At 31.2% G+C, this 22960-nt stretch overlaps 2 protein-coding genes across 3 annotated transcripts in view; both read left to right on the top strand.

Moving 5' to 3' along the window:
- LOC141535542 (very long chain fatty acid elongase 7) overlaps positions 1 to 21754 on the top strand; it is a 73165-nt gene extending 51411 nt beyond the window's left edge. For both annotated transcript variants that reach the window (XM_074255509.1, XM_074255508.1), the window contains exons 6-8: positions 18657 to 18851; positions 18934 to 19144; positions 19253 to 21754. In XM_074255509.1, coding sequence (XP_074111610.1) covers positions 18657 to 18851; positions 18934 to 19144; positions 19253 to 19352 — 506 coding nt within the window. In that variant the 3' untranslated portion in view covers positions 19353 to 21754. The remainder of the gene's footprint in view (positions 1 to 18656; positions 18852 to 18933; positions 19145 to 19252) is intronic.
- Positions 14042 to 15598, top strand: LOC141535543 (very long chain fatty acid elongase AAEL008004). The gene is made up of 5 exons (XM_074255511.1): positions 14042 to 14472; positions 14547 to 14737; positions 14814 to 14894; positions 14975 to 15158; positions 15243 to 15598. The coding sequence occupies exons 1-5, from the start codon at positions 14412 to 14414 to the stop codon at positions 15569 to 15571; spliced, it is 846 nt and encodes a 281-aa protein (XP_074111612.1). The 5' UTR covers positions 14042 to 14411; the 3' UTR covers positions 15572 to 15598.
- Positions 21755 to 22960: the final 1206 nt, after the last annotated feature.

Below are 22960 nucleotides of genomic sequence, written 5' to 3'. Positions count from 1 at the left end.
TCTTTTTGGTGGGGACTTTGCTTTCCGTTTTCTATTGTCATTATCTTCTGCATTCAACTCCGTACCTGGAGTTTGTAGTAGACCCTGAGTGGGAATTGGGTGTACAGTAAAATTCATTTTATCCTGCAGAAACAAACCGTAGAGAGTTATATTTTAGTACGTAGAAATATATTATAGTCAGTAATTGATGCTATGTTTACATATATTTACACTTAGGGTATCATTTTTATGTTATCATGTTTATTTGTTTGTTTGTTTGTTTGTTTTTTTTTTTTTTTAATTATTAAAAATAATATAGAGTACCAGGCGTTGGTTTGAACCAATATAGCCAACGTTTACATATTAGTGATTGACATTATACGTAATCATTGCGTTTGTACATAACAATTATATAAATTGAAGTAGAAATATCTGTGGGCAAACTAGATAAATACATTATCACACTACGGTCATTTTTAAATATTTTAAAAATTACGAATAAGACGTACTATAGTTTCAATATTTTGTTATCATGTAAAAGATGACCCAACAGGTGCAGCCACCTACCGGGAGGTATTCGCACTTACAACGTTCTATAACTAATTAACCTCTTCTTTTAACAACTTTTGTTTTGCATAAAAAATTCCACTAATTTGCTGTTGTCATTAAGATTTTTATATCACATATTACCCTCAGAGCTGTTATCACAGCATCAACTTAACTACGAAAATTTTTATTACACTATAGTTCATTAGAAAACTCATAATATCGGAGCACATAAAAACGCGATGCTACTCGTGCAACATATACTATATACTTAAATATTACTATATACTTTTATCATAAAACAGATTAAATTTTTTGACCCGGGTATTAGGTTTGCTATTTGCACTCGAAACCATGGCTTAAAAGAGTTGAACGATAATGACTGTACAATTCCCTTGAATGAAATTAAATTTCTTATTATGTTTAAACATTTATGCTAATTTGTGACAATATTATTTTATTTTCGAATGTCTCACAATACCAACATTTATGAACGTGAATGTACCGGTATGTGAAACACTTTACACCGCGTATCACTCAATACGGGCATGACGTCTTATGATTGTGCCCATTTAATGAGACAGTGTATTGTTATGGATTTTCAAATAAAATAACAAGAATTTTTACTACGAAAAAAGTGAAATCATTAAATATAAGACATTATTTAACCGGTGAGAGCCGAGCGGTCTAAGGCGCATGGATTATAGAGCGCTCGGACTGGCTCACCGGCTAGGCGTGGGTTCGAATCCCAAGCTGGTCTTAGAAATCATCTTGGTTCATATTCGACCCTTGCCGCGTAGATTAAGATTTCACAACCCAAAAGACCCCAACGTACCACTCCCAACAGTTGAAGTCGGCGATATGACCACATCAATTAAAACCGACTCTAAATAAAAATTAATAAAAAAAAAAAAAAAAGACATTATTTATCAACACAACTCCAAATAATTATCTTTGAGTAAATTTAATAACGTTAAGTTCGAAACATGACCTAAAATCAAAACATTAATTTTGCAAGTTCTTGATTTTTTATTTGTATTTATTGAAATATTTAAAATAAGTTTTGTTATTTTTATTAATTTGTGAAATATTTTAGGTTACGTGTCAACAGTGAACAGTAAAAATAGTATTTTACACATCTAGGGCAGTAAAATAAGAAATGTCTCAGATCATATGTAATTGTTGTCCGAGGCAAAGCCGAGGCGTTTTTATTTACTGCCCGTGGTGTGTATACTATTTTTCTCCTCGACGGAGGCGGAAAGCGGCATTTTCGTTTAGCGTAGCGGGAGCAAAATTGACGCTTTCCGCCCGGAGGTCAGAAAAAAAATTTTATCGAAAATTTTAAAAATGGAAAAATGACAATAGTCTCAATCAGCAAAAAAAAACGTTGCGTTCAAAAGTGACTGATAAAAAAAAAGATTCGGAAACTTAAGTATGATTCAATTGATGTAGAAAATGCTTCAAAAGTCATGAAAGATACTGGGTTGCGATTACGGAAAGCAGCCGTTACTTTCAGAGTGCCTTTGGCTATTCTAGGAAGGAAAAAAAGTATTAGGTCAGACGAGATAAAAAGAAAATCCGGACCAGAAACAGTCTTATCGTCTCAAGAAGAAGATCATATTGTCAAATGGGTGGTGGACAGGGCTGCAATGGAAGTACCTGTAACAAAAATTGAGTTTTTGGATTGTGTTCAAAAATATGTCCAAAAATTAGCAAAAAAAAAAACTTGAGAGGTGTCAAGGGACACCCGGGTGGAACGAAGTTTACAATAGCTTACTATAGCTTACAATAGTTTACTATAGCAAAAAGTGTCGTTACAACTTTTCGTCTTAATTTTTTCCGTCTAGCCCCCTTTCGCAACGCGCGATGAAGAACTTCGTTCCAAAAACTCCGTTTACAGATAATCGTGCAAGTCGCCATTGATATGAAAGGTACAGAAAACGTTATCTGAAGGAAACTCCAAAATTTGAGTATTAGTAAATCAGCTGTCAGCTGTGAAGAACCGCAAGAGTGGGTTAAAAACTCTGAAGCGTATTTAGAAAGTAAAAATTTATCTAATATTTCTCCAACAACAAATTTTAACTGCGATAAAAGCAGCTTACTTCTGTGTCCTGATGCAGAGAGCGTGTTGGCAGAAAAAGGACCACGTGTAGTTGATAAAATTATTGATGGTGGTAAAGAAGCTCTGACGGTTCTTTTCATGTATAGGGCTGATGGGGTTCATGGTCCTCCAATGTTAATGTACTCTTTTAAAAAAACTGTCCCTAAGAAAATAGTGGGTAATACTCCCAAAGGATAGGGTATTAGAATACCGGACAATGATTGGATGACCACAAAAACTTTTTATGAATATATCACAAATGCATTCCACCCATGGCTTGTAGAACAGCAGACAGAGTTTCTTGTTATTTTATACATGGATAATCATTCGTTGAAAAAAAGGGATTATTCTAATACTGGCTCACAATTTCGAAAACTACTACGTATGTTTCAAGTAAACAATTGAGTAGTATTGATAAATAAGAAAAATCCAATGACAATTTCTTATTTAAAATTTTACACTTAAATTTTGTATTTAAAATTTTATATCCATAGTTTTAGAATAAGATTTTTATAATTTATTACATAAAAAAGCAAATTTCAAATTAATTCAGGCTTTTTTAATCGAATTATTGCTATTTAAATTAATACTAAATTTATTATTTAGTTAACTCGTTTGATAAGGGCTCACACCCTTAGGGAGTGGATAATCCAAGTTTTATCCGGTTACAGAATATAATTAAACTAATTAATTACTGTTTAGTTTGAGGAAGAGACTCGGTTGTTACAAATAATTGGCCAAAATATAACAATAATCAATTTTATTATAAATGACTCGACGATTAACTATTTAGATAATTTATGAATAGGAGGAGGCTCGCAAGGAACCCCTCAGATCAACTCCTCCTTGTGAACCATGTGACGAATTTATTCTAATTAATGAGAATGATTTTATTGCAATTTGATTCATGAATTTAGCAACTATATCAAAACCCACTAAATGACTTTAACGATAATAAGACAGCTTACGTCGCGGTTCCGTGAAATTACGTCTTCCTCGATGGGTAAGCCTTCCATGAAACTCCTGAATAAAATTTGGACTGGTCTTCGTTTTGGCAGGTTCACACACAACAGAATAAATTTTGAATGCTAACCAGTAGCTCGCAGACCAAAGACTAACTCCCAAAACGCTCGACTGACTGGAGCGAGGCCCCAAGCTCTCCAGTCCGAAACCCAAGACCACCAACTCGGACTGACAGCGCTGCAAGTGCCTAACAATCAAACTGACGAAGGCCGGTACACAAGGTTCCTTTACGAGCACGAGTATATACAAAATGCATTGTTATCAATGGACAAAGTAAAAGAACTGCAAAAAAAATCAAAGAAGAAAAATGAATTAAATATGTTAATAATTTTCATTTATTACTCATTTAATTTATAAAAGACTAATTATTTATTATTACAGACGTAAGTTTATTATCTATTTTACAAGTAATGTGATCTAAAATTTATAAATAATTAATTTAAAATGAGTCTTGTTGATTTTTGAACTGCCTCATGAATAGGGTTATAAAGGTTCTTCTCATAAAAGGTTATTTATATTATTTTCATATATAAACATTTATTGAAAACTATTTATATTTATCAACTAATTATAAAATAAGTGTATGATACAACTTTTATTGTATATTAGTCCAAAACAGATTATATAATTGTACGATCAAACGAGCGGCCGCCGAAGGCGGCCGCTCATTTGATCGAGATTATATGAAGTGTCTCGTTCGAAGATGATAGTTTCATGTAGTCATGCTTGTCATGCTTCAATCCACAACGTTCAACGCTTAAATTCAAAATATTTTGGCGCTTTCCGCCATCTTGTCTCGACATGCGCCCTCTTTACTCATATTGTTTTGTGTGACGACTATCTGAATTATCACGACTTACCTTGAAGATGATAGTGGGCATAGTCTTCTGTAATTTTTAATATTACTTTTGGGTCAGAACAGGGCGGGAGGCTATCATCTTCGAACGAGACACTTCATATAATCTCGATCAACCTTCGCGGCCGCCTTCGGCGGCCGCTCGTTTGATCGGACAATTATATTATGTGTCTCGTTCTCGATGATAGTTTCATGTAGTTCTTTAAAGCTCGAGTGATAATTCTTAATTCTTGCACTTTATTTTATTTTTAACCACAATACATTTATATTATTATTATTTTTATCTTACATCTATTCTAAAATTGCCTTAGCAAACTGATCGTTTGTAGTCAATACTGGACGATTGTAAAACTTAAAGAAGATCTGAGAACTTGAAGACCATCCAGCGCAGGACTTTATAACTGATATGTCGACCCCACGCTTATGAGCAGTTGACACTGCAGCGTGTCTCGTGCTGTACGTCGTAAACTTTTCGACATCAACTCCTGCTTTACCTAGTAAGGCCTTGATCCAGTGGCTAATAGTCTGCGATGAGGCCTCTTTAAAAGGTTTTATAGTCGACAGAAACAAATTCTTTGTTTCTTTCTGTCTTCGCTCCTTCGTATAGTCCAGGTAGTCTAAGACTGCCGATGCTACACAGAGACCTGGTTTATTCTTAAAAAATGGCAAAACTAGTTCTGGTTGAAAAACGCCAGGCTTGGTAGTTTTTATTTGATCTGGAATCTTTATTTTTATGCCAGATTTTGATGTCTCAATATTATCTATATTTATTAGGGCTAAAGTTTGAAGTCTTTGGCCCGTTGTCAGTGCCAGTAAAGTTGCAACTTTTTCTGCTGCATCTTTAATTTTTAAGTCCTTCAGAGGATGTTTCTTCTCCATGTACTCAAGAACTGGTGTGACATCCCATGTCGTGTTGTACCTAGGTTTTGTAGGCCTCTGTTTAAAAACCCCTTTCAAAAATCGTGTAATTAAACCATCTTCATTAATATTATAAGCTGATATTAATGCTACTGTAGACCGAGTTGTGTTTAATGTGCTATATTGAGCTCCTTTTTCAAAGATTTCTGATAGAAAACTGATAATGTCTGTCGTTTTAGCATTATACATGTTGATGTTGTTGCGGTGTGTAAAAAACCACCAGCGCTTCAAGCTGCAATTGTATTGTTTTAAAGTTGACTCAGTTATGGCACCCACCATGACATCCGCTGCTTCTTCTGGAACTCCTTTATTTATGTATGCCGTCCTGATAATTTTCCTGCCACCAATGAAAGGTGGGACGCTAGCGGACGACTCTCCTGTCTGTAAGGAGAAATTAATAATTTAATATCAGGTTTAAAAACTATTGTTGGCTCGATTAATAGTGATGTGAAGAGTGGATACCACGGTTGTGTAGGCCACATTGGTACTACTATTGTGCCTATAGCTTGGTCATTTATAATCTTTCTCAACGTACGCGTAATAAGCGCAAAAGGTGGGAAAGTATAAAAGTTTTCACCTTTCCATGAAACCGTGAACGCATCAACAGAGCTGGCTTGCGGATCCGGAAATCTCGAATAAAATTTTTTACACTTCCTATTCAACCGAGAAGCAAACAAATCAACTGAAAAAGGACCTGACTGTTTTTCAATTTTTGAGAAAGCATGTCCTGACAGTTCCCACTCGGAATCAAAATTTAGATTGCGTGATGCACTATCGGCTTCAGTGTTCTCTGCAGATGGAATATAAGACGCTTTCAGCCATAAACCTCATTCTTCGCACCATTTCCAAATCTTTTTTGATAACATACTTAGGTGTCGAAATCTTACTCCACCCTTTAATTGCAAAAAAGGCTGCCAATACTTCAAGATAATTTATATGCTTCTTTCGTTCATTCTCGTCCCAAAAACCGAAAGTTTTTACCCCATCACAGTAGCAGCCCCAGCCCGTCAAGGAAGAGTCAGAGAAGATCTCCATCGCGTAACTTTGAGTTCTGATCGGATTGGTTCCAATTGCTGCATTTACTTTCCACCAATTTAGATCCTTCGACATGTTCTCATTAATAATTATATTGCCTTCATAATTACCACCATTGAATTTTAAGGCCAGATATTTCCGTCTTTCCAATTGCTTGCAGTGTATGAAACCGTACGCTACTGCTGGGCAAGCTGATGTTAATATCCCGAGAAACTCTGCGAATTTCCTAATCTTAACCGATCTACCAACCTTAAACTCATTTACTAACTTGACAATAGTTTCTTTCTTTTTATTTGTTAGATTTAAGGAAAATTTCGCTGAATCAATGACAAATCCCAGATATTTACAGGTCTGTGAAGCTACAAGTGAACTCTTTTGGAAATTTATAATGAAACCCAGCTTCTCCAAAAGTTGTATTGACTTTCTCATGTTTTTCTTACAGGTAACTTTCGATTTATTTATAAACAAAAAATCATCCAGGTATAATACTAATAATATCCCCCATGATCGAAGTGTATAAACTACTGGTTTAGTTATTTTAGTAACTACATAAGGACTAGAGCATAGTCCAAAAGGCAGACACTAATATTGATACAATTTTCCCTTAAATCTAAATCTTAAAAATTTTTTGTGCCCTGGATAGATCGGAACAATTAAATATGCATCTTAGAGATCCATACTTCCAAGATAGTCACCTGGAGATATTAGTCCTAGAGCGGACCTAATATCTTCTAATTTAAAATGCGGAGGATCAATGAATTAATTTAATTCTTTTAAATTAAATATAAAACGATTTGTGCCATCGGGCTTTGGAACTAGAAAATACGGAGATATAAATTGATCATAACACTCTTCACATCTTTCAATCGCGCCTTTTATAATTAATTTATCTATTTCTAATTGAATTTTTTCTGTTTCTTCAACAGATAAATTTCTTTCCTTTGGGGAAATTTTTTGCGTCGGTGTTTGTGTAAATGGAATTTTATATCCATTTATATAATTTAAAACAACTTTATCAGTTGTAATCTCTTTCCAATTGTTTATAAAATAACGCAAACGACCGGCTATTTTCTTTACCTTTTTTATTTCTTCAACGATGACTGGTTCGTCGTCTTCGATGTTGTCTTGGACTGCTGTGTGTACGGCTGCTGTTGATAGGACCTGTGTGTCCTCGGTTTGAACCTCAACGCACGGGATCTTTGGTTGTAGCCCACCTGACGGTATTCCGCCGGTGGGCGTCTCCCATTTCCCTGACTCTGATGTTTAGTTGGCAACTTTGGTGTCGGTTTGTCTTTAATACTAGCACAAGCCTTCTCTATCTCCTTGACATCTTTGACCTTTTCCTTAAGGTCATCACCATAAAGCCATTCCTTTGATAACATTGTGTCCACCATCGGTTTGATGTTTTTGTTTAACTGAAGAGTAATGTACGACTTCCTCGCCACCGATTGTTGGTAAAACACATCTGTAAGGATCTGGCCGGCATGACTTATGTAATTAGTCAGAGCGTCCTCGTCAACACCTTCTTCTGGTTGATCTAATAACAGAGATACTGCAGCACCTAAAGCACATAATGCCGTGCCTACGCAATTTTGAGTTTCGGCAAAATGTTCATCTCTTTTCTTAGCTATGTCGCTAAGAAGAGGAATTATTTCCAAGTTTAATTTTGGTGCTTCAGCATAAAAATCACCTTTTCTCTTGTATGACTTTAAGATCTCTTTTTTATTCTTCTCTGGAAGACCCTCGATCTTCCATTTTCTGCACGTATCATTTACTTGTGGATGATACTTGATGTTCTTAAGATTGCCTTCATTTGTATCCAAACCTAGAATTTTTAAAGCATCCTCTTTTACCACTTCTAACTGATCCGATGCTTTAGATTCAGACTCAGATTCCGTCACCGCTTTTTCCGGTGTTTCAGTCATGATTTTCCCAGAGTCAGACTCGATGTTTTTATCTTTCTCAGCATCTGAGAAATAATTTAAAAAATAAATAAATAAATCAGCAATTTTCTAGGGAGAAAAGACACTTATTGTGTTCTTGTGATATTTATGTTCTTATTGAACTTTATCACTAAATTAGCGATGGTCGTATGGACCTGGTACTGTCGTGTGGACAGACCCCTCAATCTTCGTATGGAAAGTTGAGGATATTTGTGTATAAATAATTAGTGTAATTTACCTGATGTAACAATAGGCGGGTCTGAATCTACATGAGAAATAACTGTTGATCTTTGTTCTTGTTGAACATTTGCCAGCATTTCAACCACCTTTGTCAGGTTATCCACCTGAGCTTGTAATTTCTCCCATTTATCTTCTTTTTTACGTCTCGATTCTTTTGAACGAGATCGTGAGCGAGATCTAGAGCGTTTCTTGCCCATGTCGAGAATTTAATTTTTATTATAAATATAAATTTTTATTTTTTATTTCAACAGTTGCGTATAAAAACGTGTTGATATCTCAGCACAACGAAACAATATGAGTAAAGAGGGCGCATGTCGAGACAAGATGGCGGAAAGCGCCAAAATATTTTGAATTTAAGCGTTGAACGTTGTGGATTGAAGCATGACAAGCATGACTACATGAAATTATCATCGAGAACGAGACACACAATATAATAGCAGATTATATAATAATCTACGACTAACCTGAAAAATTGTCTCATAATATGAACTTTTACCTTAATAGTTGAGCTACTACAGTTGAAATTCTCGAAAGGTGATGATATGGAAAAGCACATCGATAAGACTCAAGAATTAATTGATAATTACGGCTCTTGGAAATATAAGCGCCCAAGAATTCGGATCATGGATTATTTTACGAAGTATGCCTGCCTCGTATCCCTTGTGGAAATAATTCTCTGAAAAAACTCTTGACAAGTCTTTATAACTCTGAATAAGACTTTTTGAAATTCTTCACATCCCTAACTAAGTGAAGGAAAGACTTAATAAGTCTTCAAAACTCTGCAATACTCTTCAAAAGTCAAATTTTCCCTGCAATTTCGGAATTTCTCAAAGAGTTATTAACACTTGATAAGACTTGTTCAGTTTTACAGGAAAAGAAGAAAATATTTCTTTTCAAAAAAATTACGTATCAGAATTAAATAAAACTATAAAAAAGAATTAATGCATGTTTTAAAAAAATTTTTTTTAAATAATATTTTCATCACGAAAATACTTTGATGGGCATCGAATCACTCATAGTTGAGCAAGTCAAAACATCAACAGCAAATGAAGTGCACTTGCTGTTGGAAACAGATATTACTCAAAGAGTAAATCCAATCGGTATTTAATTTGGACTATCAAATATTAAAGTCAACTTTCTAGGTAGGAAAGAATTTTCTAACCACATGCCACCTATTAGAAACTAAGAACACTCAAAGATTCTAACTGTAAATTCGTAAACTAAAATATGTTAGGTATCAATTAATTCCAGCAGATAGCGTGTGGATAGAAAATTCTTTCCTACCTAGAAAGTTGACTTTAATATTTGATAGTCCAAATTAAATACCGATTGGATTTACTCTTTGAGTAGTATCTGTTTCCAACATCAAGTGCACTTCATTTGCTGTTGATGTTTTGACTTGCTCAACTATGAGTGATTCGATGCCCATCAAAGTATTTTCGTGATGAAAATATTATTTAAAAAAAATTTTTTTAAATTATTCATTAATTCTTTTTTATAGTTTTATTTAATTCTGATAAGTAATTTTTTTGAAAAGAAATATTTTCTTCTTTTCCTGTAAAACTGAACAAGTCTTATCAAGTCTGAATAACTCTTTGAGAAATTCCGAAATTGCAGGGAAAATTTGACTTTTGAAGAGTATTGCAGAGTTTTGAAGACTTATTAAGTCTTTCCTTTACTTAGTTAGGGATGTGAAGACTTTCGAAAAGTCTTATTCAGAGTTATAAAGACTTTTCAAGAGTTTTTTCAGAGAATTATTTCCACAAGGGATCATACTTTAGTTTCTTTGCTAGCTTCAAGACTGGAAGACGAACTGAGAATAGATGTTGTAAAAGCAACTCCATTGAGTGAACATAAGAGGCGTGAGAGCTTAAGGGGTTATGGGTAGTCAGAGACACGAAAAAATGAGAATTTTCAGTAATTTTTTTTTTTGCTATGAAATCATGTTATTTTACAAAAGTAATAAATGGCATTATTACACAATGTTTTGACTTAAAGTCACGAAAATTTGAAAAAAAGAAACTTATGATTTCCAAAATTATAGCTGTTTGTGTTGACCCAGTTCCAGAAAAAGGTCCTTGCGGTGATTATCATAAGTCCTTGGAGATTCATCTAAAATCAATCGGATAGAAAAATTTGGTTTTTTTTTTCAAAAATTTCGATTTTTTATAACCAATTTAACTGTTGATTTTTCCCGGAAAATCTAGAAAAAAATTTCCTGAGGCCGCCACTTTGTTAATTTTTGAAAAAAAAAAAAAAAAAAAAAAAAATTAGAAAAACGGTAGACCCTGAAGGCCATCCGTGCAACTTCCCGCTAATTTTATATCAGGTGCTTAAAACTGCACAAATGATGTTTTTGAGCTCTCAAAAATACAATTTATGGGTTATTTTAAGCTCTCAGAGCTTAGAGGGACAACTTTTCTATGTTTTTGAGTTTTTCGAGCTCAAAAGTCTGATAAAACTTCGATAAAACACAATTTTTCAAATTTTCAAACTGCAGTAACTTTTGAATAAATGAATTGATTTTTTTGCGGTTGGCAGCATTCGGCGCAATTTTTCAAGCCCCATAAAGAATCTGTAAGTTTAATTTGATCGAACCAAGAATTTCGGAATAATTCTGGAAAAACACTTTTATCGGTTTTCTTTCATTCACACTATCCTCGAACGAATCAACCGATTTTGACCGGATTAGCGGTGATCGACGTAGTTTTTTAAGCTTAAAGGCGGATTAGTTTTTGAAGTTGATCGATGAAGCCGTTTAAAAGTTATTCCGAAAAAAACACTTTCAAAAAACAATTTTTTCCGATTTTTTAAAATTTCTCAAAATCTAACGGTCTGAATCGATTCAAATTCATGAGAAATCTAAGTTTGAGGGAACTCTTAAGAACGCCATTAGGTTGGTTCCGATCGGCTTAGTCGTTCAAACGGTATAAGCGGTTCACACACACACACACACACACACACACACACACACACACACACACTACTTACATACATACATTCATACATACATACAGACAGCATCACGGGAATAGTTAGGGAAGCTTCGTGTGACTTTCAAACGTCGAGATCTGATGAAAACTCGATTTTTGCGAAACGGGGTGGGTACAATAACTTCCCGATTTTTAATAATCTTCGATTTTCTTAGCAGGAATTTAAAAATGCCATTCTAATAAGGCGTATACCACATTTAGAAAATTTTCCAAAGACAAGAAACTGTTTATTCTCTCGGTTTACTTCGCAGGAAACTAACTAAGCCCGGCTGCGGTAGGTTTGAGGTCCCTCAGGTGAGTCAGGTACGAAAATTAAGTAAATTTTTAAAGTAGTTTACGGCGCCTGCCGTTTTAATATGTTATAATGTACCTCTAGAAAATTTGAAGAATAACAATGGCTGCTGATTTTAAAGGTTGCAAAATCCTGGCAGCCACCTTTCAAAATTAAAAAAAAAAATCTTTTTGAGTATTTTATATCATCTGCTATTTTAATATATTATTTATTATACTCTTTTGAGCTAATATTAAAAATGGCTGACATTTTTTCCGATTATAACTATCCGATTTACAGCGAAGCATTACCTGCAGTTCGTGCATGCGTATGTCCACAGTTGTAATTTTCACATTCGTAGAATTTATATAACATTGAAATTTCATTAGTAAATGTGAAAATATTTTTAAATATACAATTAAATGAAAATATCTACTACTCTGAATGTGCATGATAAGGAAAAAAAGTCCATTATAAGGATGTTAAAAATTTTAAATTATTATGAAGATGTAAAAAAAAACCAAACATTAATTAATTGTATGGGTCATTTCACTAAATAAGTCAGTTTGACGGGGCGACACTCGCAGATTTTGTTTAAAATTTGTGCAGGTATTCTTTATAATAAGAAAAAAATTCCCTTTAAGTTTCAGCCCTTAATATAAAGCAATTCTGGAGTCATGATTTTTTAAAATTTTGAAATAAAATTTTTTTTAACTTTTTTAATAGTTTTTAACGATTTTCAAAAATTCAAAATTTAGCAAATTTGACATATTTCAAAATGTTTTTTTTTCTTTTCAATAGTCCCAAGTGTCCCCTTTCAAACAAATGAAAGGCCATTTCTGTATCTATAATAGCGTTCGATATATAACAAAAATAAAATTGAAAAACTGGAAACATTTTTTTTGAAAAATTTGGCGTTTAAACTTGTTTTAGACAAATAAAAATTTAAATATAAATCCAATCCGATTTTAATCCCGATTTTTTGTGCACTACATTGTGCTACAGCTGCTTTTAGTTTATTTAGAAATGTATTCATGGTAACGCAGATTGTTAATTTTCTTAATATTTTTTACTAGCTTAGATAGTAGCTATTATTATTACTGATGGTTATTGCAACCATCAGGTTATATTAGGAATTAAAATTTTGATAATAAGAGTAACTAATTAAAATAATAGAAGTTATTATCATTGATTACTATCATAATACGCAGTAATTACCATCAGGATGGTAACTACTACAATTCAGACGATTTACGTAATTATTTAAATAATCTTTACTACTATCGAATTCAGTTAATAGTTTTTACTATAACCAGATAATAAACTCTGCTATAAAATTTTTTCTGTGTAGATTTTCGACAAATAGAAAGCTCGATAAGGTATTTGCTGGGCTATTTGAGCAGTAAGTTCTCGAGCATAATCATGAATGAACATTTAGCAAGGTCTTGAAATTTCTTGAGCTAGCTAACTAACCATGCCATTCCATGTCAAATCGACCAATAGTTAGAATCAGCCCATTTGGATTTGGATGAATTTTGGTTAGACATTTTTTTTATCACGAAATAAAATTCTTCTGAAAGACTAAAATTGAAAAATTTTTGTCAGAAATTTCACTATTTTTCACGATTTATAGATAAATAGCTGATTAGAATATGGAAGTAATCGGTACAACAGTTTCATAAGTATTGTTAAAAAAATTGTTTATTCAAATTTTATTTATAAGATTTTTTTACCGAGCCAATATTGTTCAGATTTACGTAGAATTTAATTGAAAAAAATTTTACCATAAATTTAGATAAATCCGCATACCGTTTGTTTTTACTTCGTTAATATAATCTCTGCAACTGCATTTTGATATTATGGATAATATGAAAGTATTTACAATAAAACATTTTTCCTCTTTATCATTTCTAACATACTATCAAAATCCTTTAAATTTGAACCAGTAAAATTTAAATAAACAAGTTGTAAATTATTGTTGGTGAGCATCAGTTAGTTTTAGTAATTATCATACGACACTGGTTATTTTGAGACCATTAAACCATTACGATATACACAAACACACCTATGATCCCGTACTAACATTATGATAACAATACAATGCTTACGCAAATTATTCGCAATGAAAATTTCCTTCAGTCAGTTGCGATATTTCACGGTAGTTGTGTGAACCGGAGGGTGTCTCATTCGTATTTAAAATATTAGTGCTATATGTAATGTTGATGTTTTTTTTGTAATTAATTATAAAATCTATTTAATATTTTCAAACGATATCAAACAATCAACAAATAAAATTTTTTCAAACAAAATCAAACAATCAACGAATGAAATATACAGTTTAGTTTTACTTTTCACAACACTTATGTTCAAAGTTACAAGTTTTTACGATTATCATAAATCAAATAAAATACTTTAAATTTGACTGAAAAAAAAAAAAAACGTATGACATACTCAACGCTCGTATTTCTGAGTTTTGAAGCGATACTTTCGTCAGTGACTAAAAAGTATGGCAACAATTATTAGATCTCTTGTAAGATTATATCATTATATTAATGATGAAGTATCAGGTAACTGAGATTTTTTTTTTAATTTTCATTTAATATTTGTGGAAATTACAACGTTACTTATTTTATTTATAAAGATCCAAGGACAAAGGATTGGTTTTTAATGTCTTCACCATGGCCAGGTTTTGCAATACTTGCATTTTATTTATACTTCGTATTTACTTTAGGGCCAAGACTTATGGCAAATAGGCCGCCAATGAAATTAGATAGAATAATGCAGGTTTATAATGTTATTCAAATATATTTAAGTGGCTATCTTGTGTATAAGGTAATTTAATCAACAACTGACAAGTGTACTATGTAGATTAATTTAACGAAAAATTGTTTTCTTTTTTTTTTTTTAGGCTTTATCCCTTGCGTGGCTTAATGAATATAGTTTTGTTTGTCAACCAGTTGATTATTCAAACTCTCCGCGAGCAGTGGAGGTAATTTTTCATTTTTATGCTTGCATATTTAAACATTTCAATATTTTAATTATTTATTGTAATAATTGCTGATTGTCTAGATTGCGGGAGCTGTATGGTTTTATTTTATGGTTAAATTATTCGATTTGATGGACACAGTGTTTTTTGTTTTAAGAAAAAAACAAAATCAAGTATCTTTTCTTCACGTCTATCATCACGCCGGAATGGTAATGGGCGCGTGGGGTGGAGTTAAATTTTTACCAGGCGGCCACGTCACATTTTTAGGCAAATAAAGTTTTATTTTTATTGAAATTTTAATAATATTTTTTATCATACTAAACGACTGAATTTAAATCATTTCCGTTTCAGGTTTAGTCAACTCTTTTGTACACGTCATAATGTATAGTCATTATTTAGCTACATCATTAAAAATAAGTAAACCCTGGTGGAAAAAATACATCACTCAGCTTCAACTCACTCAATTTTTTCTACTTCTGGTTCACTTTTCTCAATTAATCTGGACAAAAGATTGTGGTTTTCCTCTCTGGCCTGCGGCAATATTTATACCACAAAACCTTTTCATGATGGTGTTATTTGGAGATTTCTACTATAAGGCGTATATAAAAAAACCAACGCCGAAAACTAATCAAAATGGTATTACGCAAAATATAGCTAATGGAAGTACAAAAAGACAATAGCGATAATAATAATAATAAAACAGATAACATAGTTATTTAACTTTAAGCCGATTTTTAATCCACTTAAGTTCAAAAAAACTCAAATAATAATAATAATAATAATAATAATAATAATAATAATAATAATAATAATAATAATAATAATAATAATAATAATAATAATAATAATAATAATAATAATAATAATAATAATAATAATAATAATAATAATAATAATAATAATAATAATAATAATAATAATAATAATAATAATAATAATAATAATAATAATAATAATAATAATAATAATAATAATAATAATAATAATAATAATAATAATAATAATAATAATAATAATAATAATAATAATAATAATAATAATAATAATAATAATAATAATAATAATAATAATAATAATAATAATAATAATAATAATAATAATAATGAGCATAGAATAATCTACAGCTATGATAAATTGGTAATAGATTATCAGTATCATTAAATAACTAATTCACATGATTTCAACGAAATTTAGATAAAAATTATTACCTCATATTTAAAGTTGGACCCAAAATATAAAAACTAATCAAGATAGATTAATTTGTCATTATATATGATCATTCATGAAATATGTCGTAAAATACAAAACATATTACTCGATTATTGGCGATATAATTTATTTCACCATACTTCATTTTTGTCCTAATAATATTTTTAAGAAATGCAAATGTTTCACATATTTTACATAGTTATTTCATCAATCTTAATGGAAGAAAATTGATTAAGCAAGTGTACATATAAGTTTATTGTAACTTGGAAATTTTTGTTTTCTATAAAGTTTATTTATCAATTCACGTAATGTTTTTTACACTGTAGAATAATTAAAGTGATAATGTGTTTAGAAAGTTAAATATTATGGCTCAAAGAAAATAATTTGGACAGTCCGGATGAGGATTTGAACTCGGATTACCCTTATGCGTTAAAGGCTTTTCTTCTAACGATCTCAGGAATTTTACGAAAATGCAGTTAGTTAATATACATATGAATGAATGTGTTTATATTCAAGGTTAAAAAATTTCATTATCATTTGAAATGTAACAGCCGATTGAGGTTATCAGCAATTTGATTGCCAGTTTTAATAAAATTCAAGAAATTACGCGATTTTTCTCTTGAACCAAATTAATCTAATTTCAACGTTATATTTACAAAAAAAAAAAAAGGTCCACGATATTTCTCCAACCAATTAACCGATTTTCACGTTTTTGGCGGCAATCAACGCGTTTTTTTGAGCTCTAATGATTATTTGATCTTATCAAAAACGATCTGAAAAGAAATATCTAAGTTATGTAGATAAACACTTTTTTCGGATTTCTTTCGTTCACGATCTCTCCCGAACAAATCAACCGATTTTGACCGGATAAGCGGCGATCAGCGTGGTTTTTTAATCTTAAAAGCGAATTAGTTTTTGGATTTGATCAATAGAATCGTTTAAAAGTTATACCAAAAAAACCACTTTCACAAAAAATTTTTAATTTCCCGCTAAAAAAATTGAAAATCTTTAAACATCGGGAAGTTATTGGTTTTACCCCGTTTTGCAAAGATCGATTTCAAAAACTAGTCAGCTCTCAACTTCAGAAAACAACGTCGATTGCCGTCATCCTGGTCAAAATCGGTTAATTTGTTCGTGAGATATCGTTGTTGGAAGAAAACCAAAACAAGTGTTTCTTCACAATTACTTCATAATTCTTTGCTTGATCAATTTAAACTTAAAAATCCTTTATGAGGCTTCATAAACTGCGTCGAATGCCGCCAACCATGTGGAAATCAGTTAATTCATTCAAAAGTTATTGCGGTTTGAAAATTCAAAAAATAGTGTTTTATTAAACTTCTATCAGACTTTTGAGCTCGGAGAGTTAAAAATGACACGAAAATTATGTTTTTGAGCTCTACGAGCTCAAAAACGTGATAAGTGTGATTTTGAATGCTTAAGCATGGAATTACCGGGAAGTTGTAGGGATGGCCTTCAGAGTCAACCGTTTGTGTAATTTTTTTCTTATTTTTTTTTAGTTTTCTCAAAATTTCTCAAAATCTATCCGTCCGAATCAGTTCAAATTCTAAGTTTGAGGGAACTCTTCAGAACGCCGTTGGGTAGGTTTCGATCGGCTTAGTTGTTCAAACGGTATAAGCGGTTCACATATTCACACACACACACACACACACACACACACACACACACACACACACACACATACAGTGACAACATTGCGGGGGTCATCAGGGAAGCATCCTGTGGCCTTAAAACGTCGAGATCTGATGAAAATTCGATTTTTGCAAAACGAGGTGAAAAAAATAACTTCCCGATTTTTGATAATCTTTGATTTTTTTAGAGGGAAGTTAAAAAGTATTGATTTAAAATTTTTCATTAGCGTTCACACACATTTTATTCGTTCTTATATAAGTTGACGTCAGAGAAGATGGAATCGCATTGTCACTCTACTATGTCAATGCTTCCGCTGTTTATTTGTAGCGTAAGAGAATAGAAGAATTTATTGAAAAGTCATTGACCCTCACAACCTATTATGGCTTCTTATGCCATTATGTGTAAAATTGATAGGTTATTTGATAATTACTAAATGAAATGCTCCATAGGCTAAATTTGTGAAGGTTTTAAGATATTTTTTCATGAATATTTTGATGCAATTTATTGAAATGTTTAACAAGCATTCATATGTTTAATCTCAAATTTGAATAAAGAGAAAGCGCCAACTTCCTGCCCCTAATTATAATACATCAGATATATTTGATCTGTATCTCACAATATAAAGAGAAATTGTATATGTATTTTGATTTATATAAATCGATTGTCACCGAAATAAGTAAATTAATGACTCAAAAAAAAAGTCATTCTTAACACAAGTCGGTAACATCTTCACTCAATGTTATCGCCTATCTTTAACCAAAAGACAAAAATTCTTGAAAGAAATATATCTATATCTAGTTTCACGAGTTCAAATTTTGAAGAATAAAAGTGTCTTGCATCAAAGATTGTTTTGCTATCAGTGCATTTACGTTCATAACTGGGTTATTGATGTTAAATCTATTGCAGATGAATTATGGTGTCATAAATCTAATTTTTCAACAAGCTTGAAACAAATTGTCGTAGAGGAAATTTTTCGGTTAGCAAGTGTTTTTCAGATAAAGTGTACGAAATGTAATAAAATTAACTCAGTAAATACAAGTAGTTATCAAATAGATACTAAAAATCACAAGCAATTTGAAAGGAATTCGAGATTAGCTTTTGGTAATTATTAATTTGATAAATCAATATACACAATTGAATGTTTTGACTTGTTAACACTTATTTTTCAAAATAAAAATTTCAGCTTTCATTGATCCCAGGATCGGAAAAACTCAGATCAATACAATTTTTTCTGCATTAAATACACCAATAATAAATAGTGCATTGCTGAAAAGATATGAAAAGATTGTCGGAGTTGCTATTGAAAAAGTGGCCAAGGATAGCTGTCGAGATTTTATACACCTGGAGAAAGAATTGAGAATAGATGCTTCTAAAAAACAATCCTCTGATACGACGTACGTAAAGTTTACTCAAATCATTTGTAACAGTTTTACCTGCTCAGGTTGGCCCCTAATCAATTTTATAAATGAATAAACAAAACTAACAACCAATATAATTATTAGGGCGCCACCAGGATTTTTAATCACGGTTCCTGGAACCGGTCCAGAGCGGAGAAAACTTAATCTTAGGGTAGAGAGAGTGGAGGAAGGTGCTGTTGAATAATAAATAATTAATTAACAAGATCGATCGATATTTATTAACAATAAAAAATTAACAAACTTAACAAGGTTTGACTTAAAAGTAGGTAACAAAATTCACTCACGTACACACTAACCACACTTAACAATATCTTAATCTCGACGAGCCCCTCCTGGCGTCTACCCGTCAATTTCTAACTTATTCTTGACGAGCCCCTCCCGGCATCTACCCGTCAATTTCTAACACGTGCCCCTCCCGGCGTCTACACGTGACGGGCCCCTCCCGGCGTCTACCCGATTTCTAAACCTACAATCACCCGCACAGAGACGAATCATATACTGGGCTCGTTGACTCGGCTCACAGGAGTAACAGCCCAGCGACGAAACATAGACCTAGATACTCCTGCAGCTTATACACACTTTACTACAGAACAACAGCCCAGCGACGAAACATAGACCTAGATACTCTGTAACTCACACATAACCCACACTTGTCTCACACTCACACTACTAACTGACTCTAATTGAATTTTACTTTATAAATTCCATTTCAATAAAATCTTGACTGTAACTAATTCTAATTAAATATTTTAAATCAACTTATTCAATCATTAGTAATTAATAAAACGACAATTTTCAATTAACAATCAACTTCCAAATAGCTATTACAATTCTCAAATTCCAATTGTTAATCTTCCTTGGTTTAAAATATTAAACAGCTTAAAATTCTTAAGTCATTATTTCGAACGAGAGGCTTAATACCTTGAATTGACTTTTGTTAATTAAATTAATCACAAATATAAATCTTTACAATCACCTCAAAATTATTAACACAAGCTTCATTAACTAATTCTGACTAAACCTTCCTGTGACAAATTTTGACTCACTTAACTGAACTCTCGGACTTAATGTCCACGCCGATAATGATCAAATTGGAATAAAACTAATTTAATTAATTCACGGACTCAATCCCAAAATTATTAAATTCACACTTGACGGAACAATTTTATAATATAATATTCTCAATAAATAATTCCTAACATAATATTCTTAATTGTTTTTCACTCTATAATACTCTCAATTAATAATTTTCCTAATATAAAATATTCAATAATTTTCCAATCTATATTATCCTCAATAATTAATTCTCAATATAGAATTCTTACTAATTAATTCCCAATATAAAATATTATCAACAATTTTCTGATCGTTGTATCAATTATAAAAAATTCGACACAAGTCGAAATATTTAAATCTACAGATTCGGTAGAATCTGGCGCCAAGTTCCGTTCAAAAATTCCGTTGTAAACGGAGCGCCAGACTACCGAATGTGTTTACCGTAAGCAGAACGATATTTTTAGGTTGTAAAATTTTATTAATTCTACAGAACTTTTTTTTCTCCAATATTACTCTATAATTATACATTATATGTTATATTATCAATATTAATTGATAATGGTCATTGAAAATAATAAATTCTATTTAAAATTAATTAAATTCTCTAGCACAAACTATAGCGACCCAGATTTTTAGATTTTGACTTTTTTCTTATGGAGAAAGTGACATGCCACAGACTAAATAATTCGAGAATGTATGGTAACTCTCTACTAGATGGGAGACTACAGTTAAAAAAAAAAGTTATGAGCTTGCGTCGATGCTCACTAGGGCTCGTCAATGTTACTCTAACACAAACTGTAGTTAGAAAGTTCGAAATCGAAAATAAAAGAAATAGTAACAATCATCAATATTACAAAAGCCATGGAAATTTATTTTACGATTTTATAAAATATAAATATTATGATTGATAATTTGTCTATCAATCTAAACCAAAAGATATACTTGATGGAATTTTATTAATGCTTATTAGTTACTCTACGAGAAATAAAAGTTTAACGTGATTTTATTGTTATTTTATTTAATTGTTTGTGCACTAATTTTCTGCGGCAAAAGTACATAATTTGAATTGAAAATTTTTTCAATCACATAAAATGTTGAAATTTTTTTTTTAAAATAAAATCTCTAGAATTTACTATCTATCAACTTTACATATGAATTTTTTTAAATTAAGTATTATTTATTAACTAGAGTCAATATCTACAAGAGCTCACATTGTTTGGGTTTAGTTTCTATGTAATAGTCAGCTGATCATTGCCTAAGTAATTCTGGTCGAGTGTTTTACAGATATAGGTGGCACTGCTATACTGCGACCGAACTGCGCGGACATTCAAAACGACAATATTCTGTACATCATGCTTATATTCATTATGAGTTTGGTGAAACGTATTATTTACTAACAACATAATTATGATAATAATAATATGTAATAAAAATGATCATGCTAATAATAACAATAAAAATGAAGATAATACTGATAGTTATTATAATGATAACAATAGATTGATGTTAAAAATAATTGCATTCATAATATTGAACAATACGATTATTTTATTAAATTATTAAGGATTGTGGTATTAAATCCAAATTCACAATTTCCTAAAATACAAAAAATATAAAAAATTTTTCCTACGATTTTATAAAATATAAATATTATGATTGATAATTCAAGTCTATCAATCTCATCCAAAAGATATACGCGACTAATTTTCATGAAATTTTATCGATGCTACTAGTTTCTATACGGAAAATAAAAGTTTAATTTATTTTTATAATAATTTTATGAACATTTCATATCCGTGGGAAAAGTACAAACTTTAAATTAAGAATGTAAAAAAATTTCTTATGAATACAAAAAAATTTACAGAGTAAACTACTAACTAAACTATCCAACAACCTATGTGTATGTTGTTAAACATATTGTTCTAATTTAATTTAATTTATTAACCAGACCAAATAGATAATACGCTAAACATTGTTTGAGTTTTACTTTCTTCGGATATACCAGCTGTTCAGGGTCTCGAGAATTCTCATTAAGCAGTGTGTATATTCTATGATCTTTTGGTCATTTCCTGTAGGTGGCATTGTTATTCGATTGAGCGGGTTTCAAATAATCATAATTTTTAGATAATTCGTATTGTAATTATGCGTTTGATGCATTGTATTATTTACTAGCAACAATATCATAATAATAATAAATGATAATTTAGGAGCTGATTTTTAAAATGGTATCTTTTCATTTTTGATTAATCAAGACGTAGAACTGATTATCTCCAATTCTAAATATTTTTATCGAACTTTTTTAAATTTGCTATAAAGTGCTATCGGTTATGAAGCTACAATTTGATTTTGATTTAGGAATCTTCATAATTGATGAAGTAATAAATATTTAAGAATTCAAAAAACTGCTTTTTTTAAAATATGAAAAGATTCCCTTTTGAAAATCAGCTCCTCAATTGTAATCATATCATAATAACAAATAAAAATGATAATAGTAATATTTATAATAATGGTAATATCGACAAAGCTAAAAATAATAATAGTTACAATATATTAAAAGTAATTATATCGGTAATAATAAATTGATGTTACAAATAATAGTAATATTAATATTTATTATTATTATTATTACTATAATAATTATTGTTATTATTTAATTATTGTGCATTGACGTATTTAATCTAAATTAACCAATTTTTTGATTTAAAAAAAGCGTTAAAAATTTCTTTATGTATATAA

The sequence above is a fragment of the Cotesia typhae genome, unplaced genomic scaffold, assembly GCF_013202065.1.
Source record: "Cotesia typhae breed Kobodo isofemale line unplaced genomic scaffold, CoteBio_Ctyphae scaffold_13, whole genome shotgun sequence".
Classification (NCBI taxonomy): Eukaryota; Metazoa; Arthropoda; class Insecta; order Hymenoptera; family Braconidae; genus Cotesia; species Cotesia typhae.
Note: the sequence above shows the minus strand (reverse complement) of the source record. Positions and strands in the feature narration are given on the sequence as shown.